The sequence below is a fragment of the Oryctolagus cuniculus genome, chromosome 15, assembly GCF_964237555.1.
Source record: "Oryctolagus cuniculus chromosome 15, mOryCun1.1, whole genome shotgun sequence".
NCBI classification, from domain to species: Eukaryota; Metazoa; Chordata; class Mammalia; order Lagomorpha; family Leporidae; genus Oryctolagus; species Oryctolagus cuniculus.
In genome coordinates, this window is record NC_091446.1 from 60,493,118 (window position 1) to 60,512,525 (window position 19,408).

At 42.1% G+C, this 19,408-nt stretch overlaps 1 protein-coding gene across 8 annotated transcripts in view; it reads left to right on the plus strand.

The window, feature by feature from the left end:
* The window catches only part of TET1 (tet methylcytosine dioxygenase 1), a 113,288-nt gene that overhangs the window by 40,559 nt on the left and 53,321 nt on the right, over positions 1–19,408 (plus strand). For 2 of the 8 annotated variants that reach the window (XM_051823231.2, XM_070057768.1), the window contains exons 1-2: positions 1,343–1,735; positions 2,274–2,327. Coding sequence is in view for 4 of the 8 variants with exons in the window: in XM_051823229.2 (XP_051679189.2) it covers positions 2,164–2,166; positions 2,274–2,327 (57 nt within the window). In the remaining 4 variants the exon portion in view is untranslated. Of the gene's footprint in view, positions 1–1,342; positions 2,167–2,273; positions 2,328–19,408 lie in introns of those variants that run through there. The other 6 variants (XM_051823229.2, XM_070057765.1, XM_008270043.4 and 3 more) reach the window with 4 other exon arrangements.

Genomic DNA, 19,408 nt, shown 5'->3' on the forward strand with positions numbered 1-19,408 from the left:
CTTGCTGAACGCACTTGATGATGTCACTAAATTGTACACTTAATAGTTGACATGGAACGTCGGTATTTTATGAGAATAAAAAAAATCGCAGAAAGAAGAGAAGTTAGAATCGCTGTAAAGCTAAAAGGTTTTAGACCCATTTCACACCTTAGTGTATTTGTGCTTGTTTCGTGGCTGCTTCATTCTGCACAGACAGCTCTCAGCCACGGCGTGGGCTTCATGGATTTGGAGTTGTGCTGGTGCGTGTGGTTACATCAGAATCCATTGGTTTTGCTACAAGTGTTTAAGGAAGAGTTGAGAACACCACACCCACTAAGGCTTTTTCCTTGATGTGAACTTGTTAAACACTTTGAGGGGTGGTGAGGGAGAGGGCGTTTAAAAGTGGGCAAACAAAACATGTTGGAGTCCCCGTCCCGACAAGGAAAGGCATGCTTTCGTGGCAAACCGAAAACCTAGGAACCAAGGCTGATAAAATGCAGGCCTTCCGGCCCTCACTCTGTTCCCAATTTCTGGTTGTGGGAATCTGTTCTAAATCCAACTGCAAGTGGAAAACCCATCTTTGGCTGAGCAGCCAGGCAGTCCGTCCTGCCAATCCCCCAAATGTGTTGCTGAAATGTTGGCCCTGCAGGGCTGGAGCTGGGGCTGTCTTCCCAAGACTGGAGCGGCTGTCAAGGTGGCTACAATGGGACGGTGACCTGCCCCTGCCCTGTATTTTAGCAGTGACCTTGAGTCCAGCCAGCTCCCGGCAGCTGCCCACTCCTCTGCTGCGCTGTTGTGACGCCGGGGGGCTAATGGGAGGGAAACTCCTCTGGCCCTGCCCTAGCAGTGTCTAGCAGGTGTCAGCCCCGGTGCCAGTTCTCCCCCCACCACTGAGCATGGGGGCCGTCCAGGTATGAGTGGGGAGGCGGTGGCTTGCGGGGGTCTGGGTCCCTGGGCAGTGGTGACTCCGTGTGACCACCAGGCTGCTGTGCAGATGGCTCCACATGGAGACCTGCTTGGCAGCTCTGCACAGAGATGCTCCAGTGACAGCTGATGGTCTTGGGAGAAAGAGGAGCCAAAGGTGTGCTTTTGTCCCAAAGGTACAAGCCCGGGTCCGCCTTCCGGTAGAACAGGGATTTCCTTGGGAAGTGAAGGTCATAGGGAATACCCAGAGAAATCCTGTCTCTTCCAGCTCTGAGAGTGGCAAGTGCATTTTGCAAACTCCTCCCCCTCCCCTTGTCCTCCTCCTGTCCTTTTTCCTTTTAAGTGGCTTCACGGTTATTTTTTAATCCGCCTTTGTCATTGGACATTTATTGACAGAAATCAAATCGCTGTGTTTCTGGGCAAAGCGCCTGCTGCAGAGAGGTGTGGTTCCCAGGAATGAGACACGCAGCCCAACAGCTGAGCCTACACTGTCCTCGCATAACCTCCCTGCCTTAAATATCGCCAATATTTAGCCTTGCCTTATAAAGTAAAAATGCACAATACCTTCCAGAGTTGCTGGAGCCCGAGTGCCCCCCGAGGCTCCCTTATGTCTCCTGTAGGTTGGAGGCAGAGCCATGCACCCCTCCCCCGCGCGGACCTGCCCTGGGAGCCGCCAAGAGGTTACTAATCAGGGAGACTGGGCCATCGATCCGATGGCGGCGACCTGGGGGATTTGTGTGCATTGTTTTTGCGAAGCCTCCTGTGATTTCGGCGCGACCAGATCCTGTGCGGCGAACTCCATGTCGCAGCTTGTGGCTGCCTGTGTCCTGTGGTGAGAGCCGAGCCACACAGGAGATCCTTTGTCTAGGAAGGACTAGGCTGAGAAGATCACTTTGGAGTTGCTAAGCTCTGCATTGCCATTGGCTGCACTCTTTGTGGGGCTGTTTTTGCAAAAGGCATGCCCAGCACGTCTACAGTGCTGGCAGGCCAGGGCTGCCTTTAAACACCATGATAATAATACCAAAAAGCAGTTTGCAGGAGTGCTCCACTGTAGCCGCTTCCTCTGCAGAAGCAAGCAAGATGGCTACCTCGTGGGCTTCGCTGTGAAGAATGCAGAGGCTAATTAAGACAGACTTTAAGGGGAGAAAAGGGTATTTCCCTGCTTCATCTTTATGCGAGGTTTTTTTTCAGTGACTTTGAGAGTATACATTTTACATAAGCTCCTTAGGTGCTGCCTAGCAAACATGGTGATGATTTTAAATGGTATAAGTAGTTTTACAGAGACATAGCCAGAAATTTGGGGGGAGTGGGAGCTATTTTTTTTTTTTTGCTTAAATGGAGGTTCATTTTGCAATTTGATTTTTTTTTAGGTTATAAAAGAAAACAAGAGGCCCCAGAGGGAAAAGAAGCCCAAAGTTTTAAAGGTAATCAGCTGTTGATTAAATAATATTTAATTTTTTTCCATTTCATATAATATTTTTCTGTCACTTGGGTGAATTTGAAGTATAGTGGATGTGGATACTCCCAGATTTTCAGTAGATAAATGAATTTTCACCCAACTAAAGTGTTTTCTCTCCTGTTTTTTTTTTTTTTATGTGCTGCATAGTGTGCATATTAGCATCCTTTATTTTCAACTCCACACAAGTCTGCAGAAGGAAAAGTTTATATGCAAAGTATTGTGAATAAAATTCATTTTTCTTTGCAGCATCTGCATTTGTTGTGTTGCACCAGTGTGTAAACTTAAGCTCTTTAGGAGAATGGCACTATTTGAAGTTGACAGCTATGATCGATTGTGATTTTAATAGACCTTACATTAAATACTATTTGAAAATGTGTGATTTCTTTTTTCATCCAGAGATAAAGGGTCCTCAGAGATTTTAGTTCAACTTAAAATGTGTAAGTCATTGAAATATTACAGCCAAATTATGAATGCTTAATCCAAAATTCTCAGTGTAATCATCTTTTAATTTGGGCATCAGGAATATATAGGAATATTCATGTTTATTTTCTTTATTTTGCCTAGTGAATATTTAGTTGTAACCTAATTCAGTTATAAGCCAGTAATCTGTTGTTGTGAGCTGTGTACAGCATTTAGAAGGGTTAATTTAAAAGCATATGGCATCACTAAAAGTTCAAGGCTAGCTTTAGTCTAGCAAATAGGTGCTTGTGTGTTTAAAATTTCAAGTGGTGGATTGCTATTATAAACATTAGCAACCTTAGACAACCTTTTAATTCTAGAAGAAATGTTAAGCAATAAAATTAATGCTCTCTATATTGTATACATTTAATTTAAAATATTTTAACTTAATCATAGCTTTTCCTGGCAAAGAAAGTTTTAGCCCTCAAAAGGAGCAACATGTTGAACTGTCAATGTGGCAGAATTTTCTTGCATTTGTTTTCCCTGTCATAAAGCTTGAAAATGTTGACTTGAAGAACCAAGCCTTGCATTGCTTTCTCATTTGTCTGACCACCTTGAGCTTCCATTTCCTGTGTGTACCCAGCATTGCTATATACATGTTTCATCAACCAACAAGTATTTATTTAATCTTTACCACTTAGTCAGCCTTGTGCTAGGCACTGTGAAATGAATGAAATTGCCTGGCACAAACTTTCATTGAATCTGGACAAATAGAATAACGATCATTTTCTTTCTTTCTTTCTTTCTTTCTTTCTTTTTTTTTTTTAAGATTTATTTATTTTGAGAGAGAGAGAGAGAGGTCTTTCATCCACTGATTCACTCCCCAAATGTCCACATTGGCTGGAGTTGAGCCTATCTGAAGCCTGGAGCTTCTTCTATGTCTCCCACTTGGGTGGCAGGGACCCAAGGACTTGGACCATCTTCTCCTGCTATTCAGGCAGTACTTTCTCAGGCACATTAGCAGGGAGCTGGATCAGAAGTAGGGCAGCTGGAACTCAATGGGTGCCCATATGGGACACCAGCAGGTCAAGACTTCAATCCACTGAGCCTCAGTGCTGGCCCCCATTTTCTTTTTCTTCAAGATTTTTTTTTTTTTTTAATTTGGGCATCAGAGAAAGATAAACCAACCAGCCACCCACTGGTTCATTCTCAACAGAAGCTGGGAACTCAGTCCAGTACTCCCTGTGTGGATGGCAGGAACCAATCACTTAAGCTGTCACCTGCTGCTCCCCAGGGTCTGTATTAGCAGGAAGCCAGAGTCACCAGCCAGAGCTGAGTGAAATACAGTCACTCCTAGCTGGGGTGTGGGCATCTTAACTGTAGAACTAAATTCCCATTCCTGCTTTTCTTTATTGATTCATCCACCCCTTCCCCAACTATAGGAGTGTATTAGCAACAGCCTTACCTAGGTTTCCTGATCTCTCCCATATATATAGTGTATTTTATTTATTTGAAAGTCAGAGTTTCAAAGAGAATGAGAAACAGATCTTCCATCCACTAATTCACTCTCTAAATGGCTGTAATGGCCAAGGATGGACCAGGTAGAAGCAAGGTGCATGAGACTCTGTTGGGGTTTGCCCAAGTACTTTGTGTTCCTCTGCCTTCCCAGGTGCATTAACAGGACTGTATCAGGAGCAGAACAGCCAGGACTTGACAGCTGAAGCTCTGATTTGCGATGACAGTGTCACAAGCGGGGAGCTTAACCTACCCCACAACAACACTGGTCCCATAATCTCATCCTATACTAGATGTACTGGTATATCCACTTCAGGCATTTTTTAAAAAAAAAGATTTATTTACTTATTTGAAAGAGGTACAAAGGGACAGAGAGTGAGTTATATATCTAATACCCACTGGTTCAATCTTCAGATGGCTGCACACAACCAGGACTTTGCCAGACTGAAGCTGGGAGCTAGGAATGTTGTCCCAGTCTCCCACATGGTGGCAAGGGCCCAGGCACTTTGTCCATCTTCCACTTCTTTCCCAGGCCATTATCAGGGATCTGGGTAAGAAGTGGAGCAGCTGGGACCTAAACCAGCACCCATATGGGATGCCAGCATTGCATTGCAGGCAGCGGCTTTACCCATTCCTCCACAATTCTGGTCCCCACCTCAGGCGTATTTGTCTTGAATTCTTTAGGGGAGGAATAATTCTAGTCTCACTGTTACATTGTCAAATTTAGGGAAGCAGTAGGCAAAAGGCGCCATCTTTGTATTTAGTTTAGACTATACCTGGCAGCCAAGTCCTCCCACCTTTGCTAGGAGCTAGAACTGGGCTTTGGAAGTGCTGTTTAGTACTATGTTTATTTTGCTAGTCTGTGGGTGTCTGTCACCTGGAATACATTTCAGAAGTAAATATGATTTGGGATTCACGGCAATGGACTCTTTTAATAAGTGCCTGTGGGTAGCCGAATTTCATCTGGTATCACAAACAGCTGAATTCTTAACTCACTTTCCCTCTACAGGTGCTGATGGGTGCTCAAGGATAGGGATGTGCTTGAAAAGGAAAAATAATTCTGTTTTCTGGTGTTTGCATTTACAATTTTTTAAAATTTTGTTAATCATAATATTTCAAAGAAATGCGAATCACTCTCAAGCAAATGTAGAATACAGTGTGTAGCCAAAAAGGACGTGAAGTTAAGAAAGGGAAATCTGTGTGTTGTGGGGGAGGGTAGGAGAAGAATACACTTGGAACTTAAGGTTTAACGGGTGAAGTTCCAGCTGGATGCTACCCAGGGGACTGACAGGTGACAACTTGGTGTCTTTTATAATTCTCTGTCTTTGCACTTGGCGTTGACTAGAGATCTAGCCTACTTCCTTTGATTATTTATTTGAAAGGTAGAGTTAGAGGGAGAGGGAGGGAGGGAGGGATAGAGAGGAAGAGATAGAGAGAGAGAGATCTTCCATCTGCTGGGTCATCCCCCAAATGGCTGCAAGAACCAGGGCTGGGTAAGACTGAAGCGAGCAGCCAGGTGGTATTTCTGAGTCTCCCCTGTGGGTGCAGGGGCCCAGGCATTTGACACATTAGCAGGGAGCTGTATCCAAATTGGGACAGCCAGGACTCATGGGATAGTGGCACTGCAGATGGAGGCTTAACCCACTGTTCTACAGCGCTGGCCCCAGCAGAGTTTCATTCAGGGATTGTTTTTAAAGGGTGTGGGCAGAGTTAAGGATAAAACTAGGAATGGAAAAGAACCACTAAAGAAGGCAGAGACCTTGGGCCGGCCCTGTGGTGTCGTGGTTATAGCCGCAGTCTGTGGTGACAGCATCCCATACGAGCACAGGTTCCAGTCCCTCCTGTTCCACTTCTGATCCAGCTCCTTGCTATGTGCTGGGAAAGGAGTAGAGGATGGCCCAAGTCCTTGGGCCCCTGCACCCATGTGGGAGACCCTCTGGAAGCTCCTGGTGGATGGTTTCAGTTCGGCACAACTCTGGCTGTTGTGGCCATCTGGAGAGTGAACAGTGGATGGAAGAACCCTTCTCTCTCTCTCTCTCTCTCTCTCTCTCTCTCTCTCTCTCTCTTCTCTTGCTGTCTCTCTGCCCCTCTGTATATAACTTTTCCTTTCAAATAAATAAATAAATCTTTTAAATTAAAAAAAAAAAAAAAAGACTGAGTCCTATTACCGCTACCAAGCCCCAACAGGAAAGAGGGTGGGAGCAGGAACCCAGGCCAACTAGTTGTAGGTAGATAAAGGGAACACAGGCTTTAGCTGTGGCCTTTGGTAGAAGGATGCTTCTGCAAGCAGTCATTGTGTGTGTTCAGTCTCCTGCTGCTTTCATTGGTTAATCTCAATGGGAAGCCCAAGGAACAGGGAACCCTCTGGTGGAGTATATCCTGGCTAGCCTCCTGGGGCCGGGAAGAAGGTGTATAAGGTAGAACATGTGCCTGGAAAGGCATATAGCCCAAAGTAGCATCTGCAGTGACCACACAGCAAAAACAGTCCCAGAACTACAGTAGGGACATGATGGCATGGCTAAGTATGGGTGGTTTTTGCAAATCATCTCATGTTCAACTGCATGGACATATTTGACAGGGGACACATTTATATATTCTATAATTAGATAGTCTTGTGGCTAGCAAGGGATATTTTCTATATATTTTATATATTTGTTCACAATATGCCATCCAAATGATACAGTATTTGGATGAACTGAGTGAACAAATATGAAGAAAGGTCAGTGGATATTAAACCAGGAAACCATGCGTGGAGGTTGATTGGTGGAATAAAAGCGGAAACCCCTGCTGGGGTCCTCACTGGCCATGCTGCTCTCCTCCCTCCCTCCCCTCTTACTTCCCCTCCTTCCATCCTAATACTGACCAAGGACAATGAGCCAGGGTGCTGGAGGACTAGGACCCTATCTCACCAGAAGAGAACAGAACACTTGCAAACAGCTATGTGTGAAGGTCTTTGAAATAGGTTTTAAACTGAGAAGTGAGTCTTGAATGAATCACATTCACAGGTGATTTTGTTTGGCATGACATACTGACAATGTTTAGTGCCATCGCACCTATTAAACGCTCCTAAGCTGGCCTTTGTGAACAACATTAGTATTAACATTCAGTACATATTTTTTGAGTACATACTAAATTCTGGGCTACAATGATCTTTAAGAGCAAAATGAAAGTCCTGCCCTCAAGGAGATTAAATGCTGTTGAAAAACAAGAGGGACAGGCCGGCGCCGTGGCTCAATAGGCTAATCCTCCACCTTGCGGCGCCGGCACACCGGGTTCTAGTCCCGGTTGGGGCGCCGGATTCTGTCCCGGTTGCCCCTCTTCCAGGCCAGTTCTCTGCTATGGCCAGGGAGTGCAGTGGAGGATGGCCCAGGTGCTTGGGCCCTGCACCCCATGGGAGACCAGGAAAAGCACCTGGCTCCTGGCTCCTGCCATCGGATCAGCGCGGTGCGCCGGCTGCAGCGGCGGCCATTGGAGGGTGAACCAACGGCAAAGGAAGACCTTTCTCTCTCTGTCTCTCTCTCTCACTGTCCACTCTGCCTGTCAAAAATAAAAAAAAAAAAAAAAAAAAAAAAAAAAGAAAAACAAGAGGGACAAAGAATGTACAAATAAATAGCTCCAAATAGTGGTAACAGAACCAGTCATTTCTTTACTATGTTGTTATTATGTATGCTACTGTTGGTTTAAAAAGACTAAATTATATGTCATTGAATTACCTTGTTTATCTTTGAAATCTATTAAGCTATAAGAAATGGAAGATAACAGAGTTGCTAAAGATTTTTGTCTGCATACTTATCTATAACTTTGTTTCCAGTTAGTAAAAGAAATAATTGGGAAAGTGATCATTTTCTTAACTCAGTTTAAAATGCAACATTCCATCACCTGTAGCAATATGTTGCAAATTTAAATGCTAAATTAAATAGTAAGGTTGACCTTTGTTCAGGGGAAAAACATTCCATTTTGGTAGAATCCTTCATAGTGCTGGGCATCTAATCCTGGACTTCTGGATGTATAATAGGTTAGTGGGAGAAATTTTGGAGATGGTGGTAAGACTAACCACAGGCCAGCGCTGCAGCTCAATAGGCTAATCCTCCGCCTGCGGCACCGGCACACCAGGTTCTAGTCCCGGTCGGGGCACCAGATTCTGTCCCGGTTGCCCCTCTTCCAGGCCAGCTCTCTGCTGTGGCCAGGGAGTGCAGTGGAGGATGGCCCAAGTGCTTGGGCCCTGCACCCCATGGGAGACCAGGAAAAGCACCTGGCTCCTGGCTCCTGCCATCGGATCAGCGCGGTGCGCCGGCCGCAGTGCACCAGCTGCGGCGGCCATTGGAGGGTGAACCAACGGCAAAGGAAGACCTTTCTCTCTGTCTCTCTCTCTCACTGTCCACTCTGCCTGTCAAAAAAAAATAAATAAAAAAAAAAAAAAAAAAAAGACTAACCACAAAGGGATAGCAGCTTAAATAAGAACACACAGAGAAACATATAAATTGGAAGAAGATATTTTCAGAATACAGAAAGAGCCTATCAATTTAATAATTTAGTTTGTTGACTCAACACATGGTCCTTATTTTGCTCATTATGTCATAAGCTGGCAAAAACTATTAAAGACGTGTGCTCACGCATCAGTGTTTATTCACACGATCAGAGGAACACATGGGGCTTCTGGTTTCATACCCAGAGTTTGTAATATAGCATCTTGCCTGGGGATGATCCCACTGATCTCAGGGCAGGGCTCTCCAGCTTTCACTGGAGCGTGTGCATTTCCAGGGACTCGAGACTCACGTCACGTCCATTCTATGATTTCTAGGAATGATCCCAGAGAGTCAGTGAATAAATCCAAGTGGGGCTGGATGGGCTTGAGGAATGTTTCACTCAAGCTACAAAAAGAAGTCTGTTGAAATTTTCCTAGTCCACAGAAGAACATATGCCTTCTGTCTTGAATACATATGCTCATACTGTGCTTATGTGTTGACGGTGCTGGATTCGTATTTCTGAGGTCTCCCTTACATCTCAATAGATGCCCACAGACTGACTGGAATCTGTTCCTGTGTGTGAGACAAAAATAGCCAAATAACTATTCTATTTTTCTTAAAACCATATATTCTATAATTAGAAAGTTTTCTATATATTTGTTCCCAATATGTCATCCAAAGGATACAGTATTTGGATGAACTGAGTGAACAAATATGAAGAAAGGTCAGTGGATATTAAACCAGGAAACTGTCTGTGGAGGTAGATCAGTTGATTAAGTATTGATCTTAATTCTTTTTCATGGTAATTCTTTTAATAATGGATTCCCTTTTAGTGTCCATAATATATCGTTTATTTTTATGTTTTCAAAAATGTGGTGGAGGGTTTATCTACAAGAATGGCCATAGTAAGAGAATGCAGGCTGCCTTTTTGAGAAGTGCTTATGTTTCAGAGTTGTAAATGTTTTTAGTATTTACCTATAGTCCTTTTCTGTATATAAAAAGGAGTGAAAGGATGAGACACTACAATTTGATCAATAAAATTTAGTGTTGTCACAAGAATTTCATTAAAGCACAGGTTCTTGCCACAATTCAATATACAACAAATATACTTATTTTTAGCAATGTGGTTATTCCACTAATATAATATTAACTAAATTAATCAAAATTATTTAAAATATTTAATTTATGAATGTATAATTTGATATGCATACACATGCACACATGACCATGCAATTGTTTTAGAGTTGAATGATTTGAAAACACATAAAATGTTTCAGACAGCTTTAGCATATTCTAATCTCTCAATAGTGATTATTTAACTATTTACTTATATAATTTTTGTTCTTTTGAAAGATAGAGAAACAGATACACAGAGAGATCTTCTATCCATGCACTTCAATATGGGATATGAGTGTCCCAGGTGACAACATCACTGTGCTAATGGCATGGTCCAGAAATAAGATTTTAAAAGTTGCACATAGGAAATTTTTCTTTCTCTTCTATTTGTAAAGTACATCTTTTATAGAATTAGCTCCAGAATTAGGCTAGAATACCATCTCTATGAGAAATAATCTCACAGTTGATGGGTAATTTGAATTAGAGATCTCAGTTGCAAAGGCAAACACAGGGATGAACCCTTTTGTAATAGGATAGAGCCAAGAGTGTCGCTGGCAAGGTACTTAAATATTTCTTCCCAATAAGATCCTCCTGAGGAGTGCCTACCAGATTATCAAAAAACTGATTTTTTAAAAGATTTATTTGATTTATTTGCAAGGCAGAGGTACAGAGAGAGAGAGAAAGAGAGGAGCTTCTTCCTGGTCTCCCATGTGGGTATAGGGTTCCAAGCACTGGGGCTATCCTCTGCTGCTTTCCCAGGCACATGATCAGAAGTGGAGCAGCCCGTGGAACACCTAAATGGGATGCTGGTGCTGCCGGTTGGGGCTTTAACCCGCTGCACCACAGCGATGTCCCCAACATGGGGAAATTTAACTGAATTCTTTGAGACCTATTTTCTGTGGAATGGGAATAGTGACAAAGCCATAGAATTCTGGGGTAGGATACACAATGTATAACTCATTGAATTCATCCCAATCAGTAGTAGTTGTCATCGTTTTTTTGTTAATTATTAATATAAAATAAAAACCTTTAAAAAATATGAATGTATTGAGATTTTGAATTGCTTTTATTACTCTATTTTTTTTTTTTTTTTAGACAGGCAGAGTGGACAGTGAGAGAGAGAGACAGAGAGAAAGGTCTTCCTTTGCCGTTGGTTCACCCTCCAATGGCCACCGCGGCCAGCACACTGCAGCCGGCGCACCACGCTGATCTGACGGCAGGAGCCAAGTACTTTTCCTGGTCTCCCATGGGTTTGGGCCATCCTCCACTGCTCTCCCTGGCCACAGCAGAGAGCTGGCCTGGAAGAGGGGCAACCGGGACAGAATCTGGCGCCCCAACCAGGACTAGAACCCGGTGTTCCAGCATCGCAGGCGGAGGATTAGCCTAGTGAGCCGCGGCACCGGCCTATTACTCTATTTTTTTTTTAAAATGTATTCATTTTTATTTGAATGCAGAGTTAGAGAAAGACAGATCTTGTTAGGAAAAGTTGCAGATTGGTGGCCTCCTCACACTGGGCAGAATAGAGAGGAAGCAAGCCGGCGCGGGGGCTCACTAGGCTAATCCTCTGCCTTGCGGCGCCGGCATACCGGGTTCTAGTCCCGGTCTGGGCGCCAGATTCTGTCCCCGTTGCCCCTCTTCCAGGCCAGCTCTCTGCTGTGGCCAGGGAATGCAGTGGAGGATGGCCCAAGTACTTGGGCCCTGCACCCCATGGGAGACCAGGAGAAGTACCTGGCTCCTGCCATCAGATCAGCGCAGTGCGCCGCAGTGCGGTGGCCGTTGGAGGGTGAACCAAGGGCAAAGGAAGACCTTTCTCTCTGTCTCTCTCTCTCTCACTGTCCACTTTGCCTGTCAAAAAAATAAAAAATAAAAAGAATAAATAAAAAAAGAATAGAGAGGAAGCAGTGTAGGAATTTACAGCCAGACCGGATTTATTCAGAGAAAATAAATTCATGGAAGTGGGTGACCAATTGTCTGCGTGCAAATTGATGGAACACAGGGCAGACAACCCAGACCCCCCAGGGGCCTAGACTTTTTAAGGTGGGCTAGGGATGGTGATGGGGGTGGGGGTAGAGGGTAGCAGGGGAATTCCTGAAAATGGGTGGGCCTTGGGAACCTGGAAAAGAATGCAGGGTGGGTATAAAGGCAATAGGGTGTGAGAGGCCACTGAGATTCAATGGGAAGGAGTACATTCCAATGTTTATCTTTCTTTTGTGCAATGAGCAAGAATGGCTGATGGTTATATCTTTATTCCATTAGATCTTCCATCCATTGGTTCAGTCTTTGATCTGTTGAGTCATTCCCCAAATGGCTGGGGAAGTTGGTACTGGCCAGGCTGAGGTCCAAGCACTTTGGCCATCTTCTGCTGCTTTCCCAAGCATCTTAGCAGGGAACTGGATCCAAAGTGGAGCAGCCAGTTCGTATGGGATGCAGGCCTCTCAGGCAGCTGTGCCACACTGCCAGCCCTGCCTTTATTATTCTTTCTCCTAGGATGTGAACTCTTTGAACATGGAACAGTAGTCCCCTCTATTCTCGTTAGTCTCTTAACAGGATATCTGCGTCTACAACTCAGTCAATTTTTCAATTCGGTGAATGATTAAATTAAGGCTCTTCATGGCCCAGGGTTATTCAGTTAGATCTAAAGTATAGATATTAATGTAATGACATCTGGGTATAAAGGAGAGACCATTTCCTCAAATCATCAAGCCAGTCTTAATATTTTAACAAATTGCTATGGAAATCAGGATACATTTCTTTAATGTGATTTATTTGTTTCTCTGTGTTTTTCCTTACAAAATCCCAGGAACTACAGACAAGTTCCAATGTTCTTTTGGTGTAGTTCCCCCCCACCCCCAACCATTTGACATTTTATCTTTAAGTACTGGAGCATGTCTCTCCTAAGATAAGGAATATTTTTTCACATGAGCACAATGCAAATTATCATACTGTCAGGGTTTGATAATGGTTCTTTCTACCAAGCATATGATAGACTATCCATCTTGCAGTCAGTCAGTTCAATTCCTCTGCTCCTAATCCTTGTAAGCTGTTTTCCTCCTTAGCCAGCATCAGGATTATACCAACACTGGGTCTTGGATTTGCCTGTTATTTTCTTTGGTCATTTGTTACATTTTTATGAACTCTTTTGATTTGAAGATCCAGTGATATAAATAACTAACAGCAAATTTCAGGTTTCGTGTAGTATTTCAAGCAATCCATGTTGCAGCCTTTCTGGACGTTGTCCAGTGCCCCCATGATCTGAAATTTATAATTAGAGGAGATTAGCAGTTTGGGAAAAATACATATGGATAAAGTCAGGAATTAAACTGATCTGCTGCAAACATACCAGGTGGTAGCAGGGAATGGAAGATAAAGGGGTGCCCTAATTATTGGCTCCCTGAAAAATAAGATGAAATAATGTGTACCGCTACAGGGCAGTACAAAAACAATATTGTGTTGAAGTAAATGTTTCTGTGAACCCTATGAAAATGTGAAGTTTATTTGCTGATGAAGATAATAGAAGCTATTTCCAAATGTTAATTTTGTCACTGCACCCATGAAATCATCTATGCCCTCACTTAATGGAAAGGATGAAATAGCTGCTCTGCAGGATAGAACGTTTCATCAGAAATTGAATCCAGCTGCCCAGGGTTTATTTAAAGCCTCTGATATTTGAGTACTTGAGTACAACAAGTTTGGACCATCTGAACGCTGTTACCCAGGCCATCTTTCGTAAGATACAATGAGCTGTGACAGACTATCATTGTCATGTGAAGACTGGATTGGCTAATTTCTAGGGGAAAATTGTGAAAATTCATTCATGTGCTGCTCATAGTCAGAAAAAGAAAGAACACGACATTTAAGTCACCAAACTGAGTCAAATTCATTGTCCAAGAAATTTAATCTATCTACTCAACTCTGAAGGGGGAAAGCATTCTGTTATCCCCCATTTTTCTTTATGGACATCACAAAAATTAAGAAATATTTTAAAAATTTTATTTATTTGGGGCCCGTGCCGTGTCTCACTTGGCTAATCTTCCACCTGCAGTGCGGGCATCCATACGGGCACTGCTCCTCTTCCAGTCCAGCTCTCTGCTGTGGCCCAGGAGGGCGGTACAGGATGGCCCAGGTGCTTGGGCCCCTGCAACCGCCCGGGAGACCAAGAGGAAGCACCTGGCTCCTGGCTTCGGATTGTGCAGCGCCAGCTGTGGTGGCCATTTGGGAAGTGAACCAATGGAAGGAAGACCTTTCTCTCTGTATCTTTCACTGTCTAGCTCTATCTGTCAGAGAGGCAGAGAGAGAAAGGATGGATTTTCTGTGTACTGGTTCACTCCCCAAATGGCTGCAACAGCCAGATTTTGGCCACACAGAAGCCGAGATTCAGGAACTCCATCCTGGTCTCCTACATGGGTGGCAGGGCCCCAAGCACTTGGTTCATCTTCCATCTTCCCAAGCACATTAGCAGGAGGCTGAACTGGAAGCCAAGTGGTCAGGCTCAAGTAGGTGGAGCAATGCGGGATATGGAATGCTATAACCCTCAGTGGTGGCTTAACCTGCTGCACCACAGTTCTGTCCCTGTGTGCATTTCTTACAAGTGACAACATCTTACCAAACTACTGCAGGACCAATCTAAGGAAATAAACATTGCTATGTTATTGCGCTGTTGCTATCTTATCTACAAACAGAGTCCTATTCAATTTTAATGATCCTTATAAAGCTTTCTACAACAAAGAATAATCCCATCATGCATTGCATTTATATTTCCTCATGGTTAGATTCTAGTTGTGCATTTTTACAAAAATATTCAGTTACTCTTCTTCATTTTGTAAATAAGTAACCTTTTATGGAAATACATTGAGCGTGGAAGTTTTCTCTTATTCTCCTTGACTTTTAGCATCCTTGAGGCTTTTTATCTGAATGAAATACTAGTATGTTAGGCTGCATTTAAGTTTTAAGTAGTAAATTAACAGAATTGTTAATGGTAAGTAGTAATGAAAGCTGTCTATGGTTAGTCAAATGGATAATCGTGGTTGAGAAAGTTGAATTCAGGTTACTGTTTGGGAAAAGGTAGACATAGTAATGGAGATGTTGAAAAAGTAGACACTGTGGAATGAGGCTAGCTAGATACAGAATTTCAGTGGAATGTGAAATAGACTGCATTCTTTCTTTATCTTAACATTACCCAGTCCTATCTTCTAAGGTTATAACCTTATCTCACCAGGAACTTGAGAGGAAAAAGAGAAAGAGTGTGTGGGGGGAACTAAATGGAGACAAAGTAAAATAGATAACAAATCAGTGACTACTTACTTGTCCAATCTGGGACTAAGAGCTCTGAAGAAAAGAAAAACACTTTTCTATTGACATGATAGGAAGTCAATAAGCTTAAAATGTCTGTCCTTCAGGGTATATACAAAAAAGAAAACCCACAGTTATTATTTGATAACCTCTAACTAAAATTTCCAGTTTATCAAGACAACAGCATAGGTGTACTACAATCTTGTGATTCATGGGCAGCATATCAAAGTGTCACCACAGTTAAGTTTTAGCAGAGGAAAATGCAAAGCAAATCTGTAGGACTCAATAAGAAACCTTCTTAACTCATGTAAAAATGCCGTAGTTTTAAATTATAAAAAATTTCTTTAAAGAAATTAAAGCAGATATAGGCATTGAAAACAGGGTTCCTGATTCTCAGTGTTCCTTCTTGCAATGTTATCAGAGACACATATGCTCCAGTTTTGTAGTTATCCTTCCAAATATAGTTTCAATACATAAAAGTATGTCTATGATTAAGTATGGGAGTACCACAGCAAGTATATTATGAAAACTATGCACCAAAATAATTATCTTTAATTCCCTTTTAATACAAACTTTGAAGTTTTCTTATATATGTAGTATACATTGAGATATAAAAACTGACTTTTTTCATGGTAACATTAAATTACTTTAATTATAAATTGACAAATTATAGTTGTTTGTGCTTATGGAGTTACATATTGGCATGATTTATGAAGACAGAGTGGAATAAATTGAGCCATGCTGATAAATATATCACTTCAAATACTTATCATTTACTATGGTAAGAACATATACAATTTTCTTTATGGATTTTCAAATGTGCATTATTGATATTATTATAGCTGTATTTAACCCCATGTAATTAGCACCATTTAGTATATTATACATGCAGTGAAATACTCAGAGTATAAATATTATTCAACAACTTTTGCAAAATACATGGTAAGTCACCAGTCATTTCTATCACTCTAGCAAACACCTTTGTGGCTCTTTCTGTTAATTTATTCTTTCTCCAAACAAGGATTGATCTGAGTTTTATTGGTATAGGTTAGTATTTTCTGTGTTTTTTTGCCTTGATATATAATTCGTATATATAATTCAACCTACTCATTTAATTGCTACTTTCAGCAACTTTTTATATGCTTACAATTGTGGATCCATCACCACAATCAATTTTGGAACACTTTTGTCACCCCAGAAAGTATTTGTGCTTGGAGCTGTCACCACCTAATCCCTTCATGTATCCTGGTCCTTGGCAACCACTAATCTACTTTCTGTCTCTGTGGATTTGTGCACCGTAGAGGTTTTGTGTCAATAACATCACAGAATATGTGATACTTTGTGGGTTTCTTTCACTTCCATAATCTATATTCAAGGTTCATCCGTGTTGTTGCATGTGGCACAATGTCTTTCTTTCATTTTTCCTCACAGAGTAATGTTCTTCTTCTTTTTTAATTACAAAGGTTTATTTATTTATTTGAAAGTCAAAGTTTTTCAGACAGAGAATGAGAGGTAGCGAGAGAGAGGTCATCCATCCGCTGGTTCACTCCGCAATTAGACACAATGGCCGGAGTTGGGTCGATTCAAAGCCAGGAGCCAGGAGTTTCCTCAGTTGGCAGCCATTCCTCCCCGCCCCCTCACTTTCATTATGGTCACTCATGGACAAATTTTGGGGTGGAGATGTTTTCATTTCTATTGAGTCTATACTTAAAAAGTGTGGAATAAATAGGTCATATGCTTATTCTATGTTTAGCTTTTAGGGGAACTGCCAAATTTTTCCAAGGCAGCTGCATCGTTCTGCATTGCCACTAGTAATGTAGGAGGGATCTGATTTCCCTACATCCTGGCCGACACTTGTGAATGTCCGTCTTAAAAAGTTTTATTCCTGCTGGTGGGTAGGCAAAGCAGAATCTCAGATGCCAAATGATATTCAACATCATTTCTTATTCTTATTTGCCATTGTATATCTTCTTCAGGACACGTTGAGCTATTTGACCTTTTATTATTGTATTGCTCTTAATTTTGTGTATCCTAACTCCCATCCCTTATTAGATGTGTGATTCTTGAGAATGTTGAAACACAAACATTAAAAATGTTATGCCTAGTTTAGGTTTTTCTTTGATTGCCAATGCTTTTTGGTTCATTTTAAAGATTATTGCTTAATCTAAGGCCACAAATAGTTATATTTGTGTTTTTTCTTTTATTTGTTTACTTGAAAGTCAAAGTTAAGAGAGGCAGAGGCAGAGAGAGAGAGGTCTTCCATCCATTTGTTCACTCCCCAGATGGCCACAGTGGCTAGAGCTGCATGGATCTGAAGCGAGGAGCCAGGAGCTTCTTCTGGGTCACCCAAGTGGATACCCTGGCCTAAGCACTTGTGCCATCTTCTACTGCTTTCCCAGGCCATAGCAGAGAGCTAGATAGGAAGAGGAGCACATGAGACTTGGGCTATCTTCTGCTGTCTTTGCAGGTGTATAATTAGGGAGCTGGTTTGGATATGGGATCCCCAGCCTCTGTCCCAGGCAGTGGCCTAACCTGCTACCTATAATGTTGGCCCCAAATTCATTTTGTTGTTCTATATGTATTAGTCATCTCTTCCTTTTTATTGCCAAGAAATATTCCATTGTCAGAATATACCACACTTTGTTTAGCCATTCTGTTGTAGTTAGACATTTGAATTGTTTCCAATTTTTGTCTGCTTTGAATAATGCTGCTAGGAACATTCTTATTCAAGTGTTTCTGTGTGTAGACATATGTTTTTATTTCTCTCAAATAAATAGTTAGAAGTGGAATTGTTGAGTCATGGGAGTAGGTGGGTGTTTAAGGATCTCTACCAGCAATTATGAGAGATTTCAGTTGCTCCACATTTTTTCCAGGATTTTATTTTTGCTACTTTTAAATTTTGCCATGCTAATGATAGCTATTTTCTTCATTTTTACCTATTGCATGACTCTATAATATCTGTTCAAAATTTTTTATTGGATTTTGAGAGGCAGATCCACTTCTCAAATTGCTGCAATGGCGGGAGCTGGTTCAATCCAAAGCTGGGAACCAAGAACTTCTTCTGGGTCTCTCACATTGGTATGGGGCCCAAGCACATGGATCATCTTCCACTGCTTTCCTAGGCACCGTAGCAAGGAGATGAATCAGAAGTGAGCAGCTGGAACCTGAGCTGATACAGCATGCTGGTGCTACAGGTGGCAGCTTAACTATCTCCTCTTTACCTCTCTGTAACTCTGCCTTTCAAATAAATAAATAAATAAATCTTAGGGAAAAAAAATTAGAAAAAAGTTACACAAACAAAGAGATGGAGAAGCAGAGAGAGATGTCTTCCATCTGCTAGCTCATTGCCCAAATGGCTGCAGTGGTCAGAGTTGGGCCAATCTGAAGCCAGGAGCCATTTTCCACTGTTTTCCCAGGCTGTAAACCAGTAGCTGGATCTGGAGAGGAGCAGCGGGATTTGAACCGGTGCCATATGGGATGCGGGCCCAGCAGGCGTGGCTTAGTCTATTATGCCACAGTACCAACCCGTAATCTACAGATTATATAATATATAATATATTGTTTAAGAGAAGTATCAGATATATCATGATGCATGTGATGTTTTTGGGTTTTATTTTGAAATTACAGGGAATAGAATAGATTAAATGGGAATGGGTCTACTACATACTAGTTTCCTTTGTGCTCATTTGTCTGCATCTGCTAGGTTTTTAGATCTTTGCTATAACGGTTAGACAGGTATTTCATGCAGTGGCTGAAACCCTTGGGAGCCCCCATCCCATTTGGGCATGTCTGGGTTTAAGTCTTGGCTCTATTTCTGATTCCAGATGCCTGCTATTGTGCACCCTGGTAAGAAGCCGGTCACAGGTAGCTCAAGAACTTGGGTGCCTGCCACTCATGTGGAATGCCTAGATCGAGATACAGATAGCAAGATTCCTTGCTTCTGCCTGACTCAGCTCTGGTTATTGAAGGCATATAGAGAGTGATCCAACAGATGGAAGGTCTCTGTCATTCTGTCGGTCTCTCTGCATTTCTCTATATATTTAAAATAAATAGGAAAAAAAGACACTTCCTATGAGGAAGAATTTTTATTTTATTACTAGTGTAATAAAATAAAGGAAATTTCCAGTTGAAGACATGAAGAAGTTGAAGAGCAGAGTGGTGGACATAGTAAACATATGCTAGCAAGTCCCTATCTGTCATAATTACAGTGAATTAAGCCTGAGGGAGAAAAATGCCTTGGGAGAGGCACATGGGTTGTGGG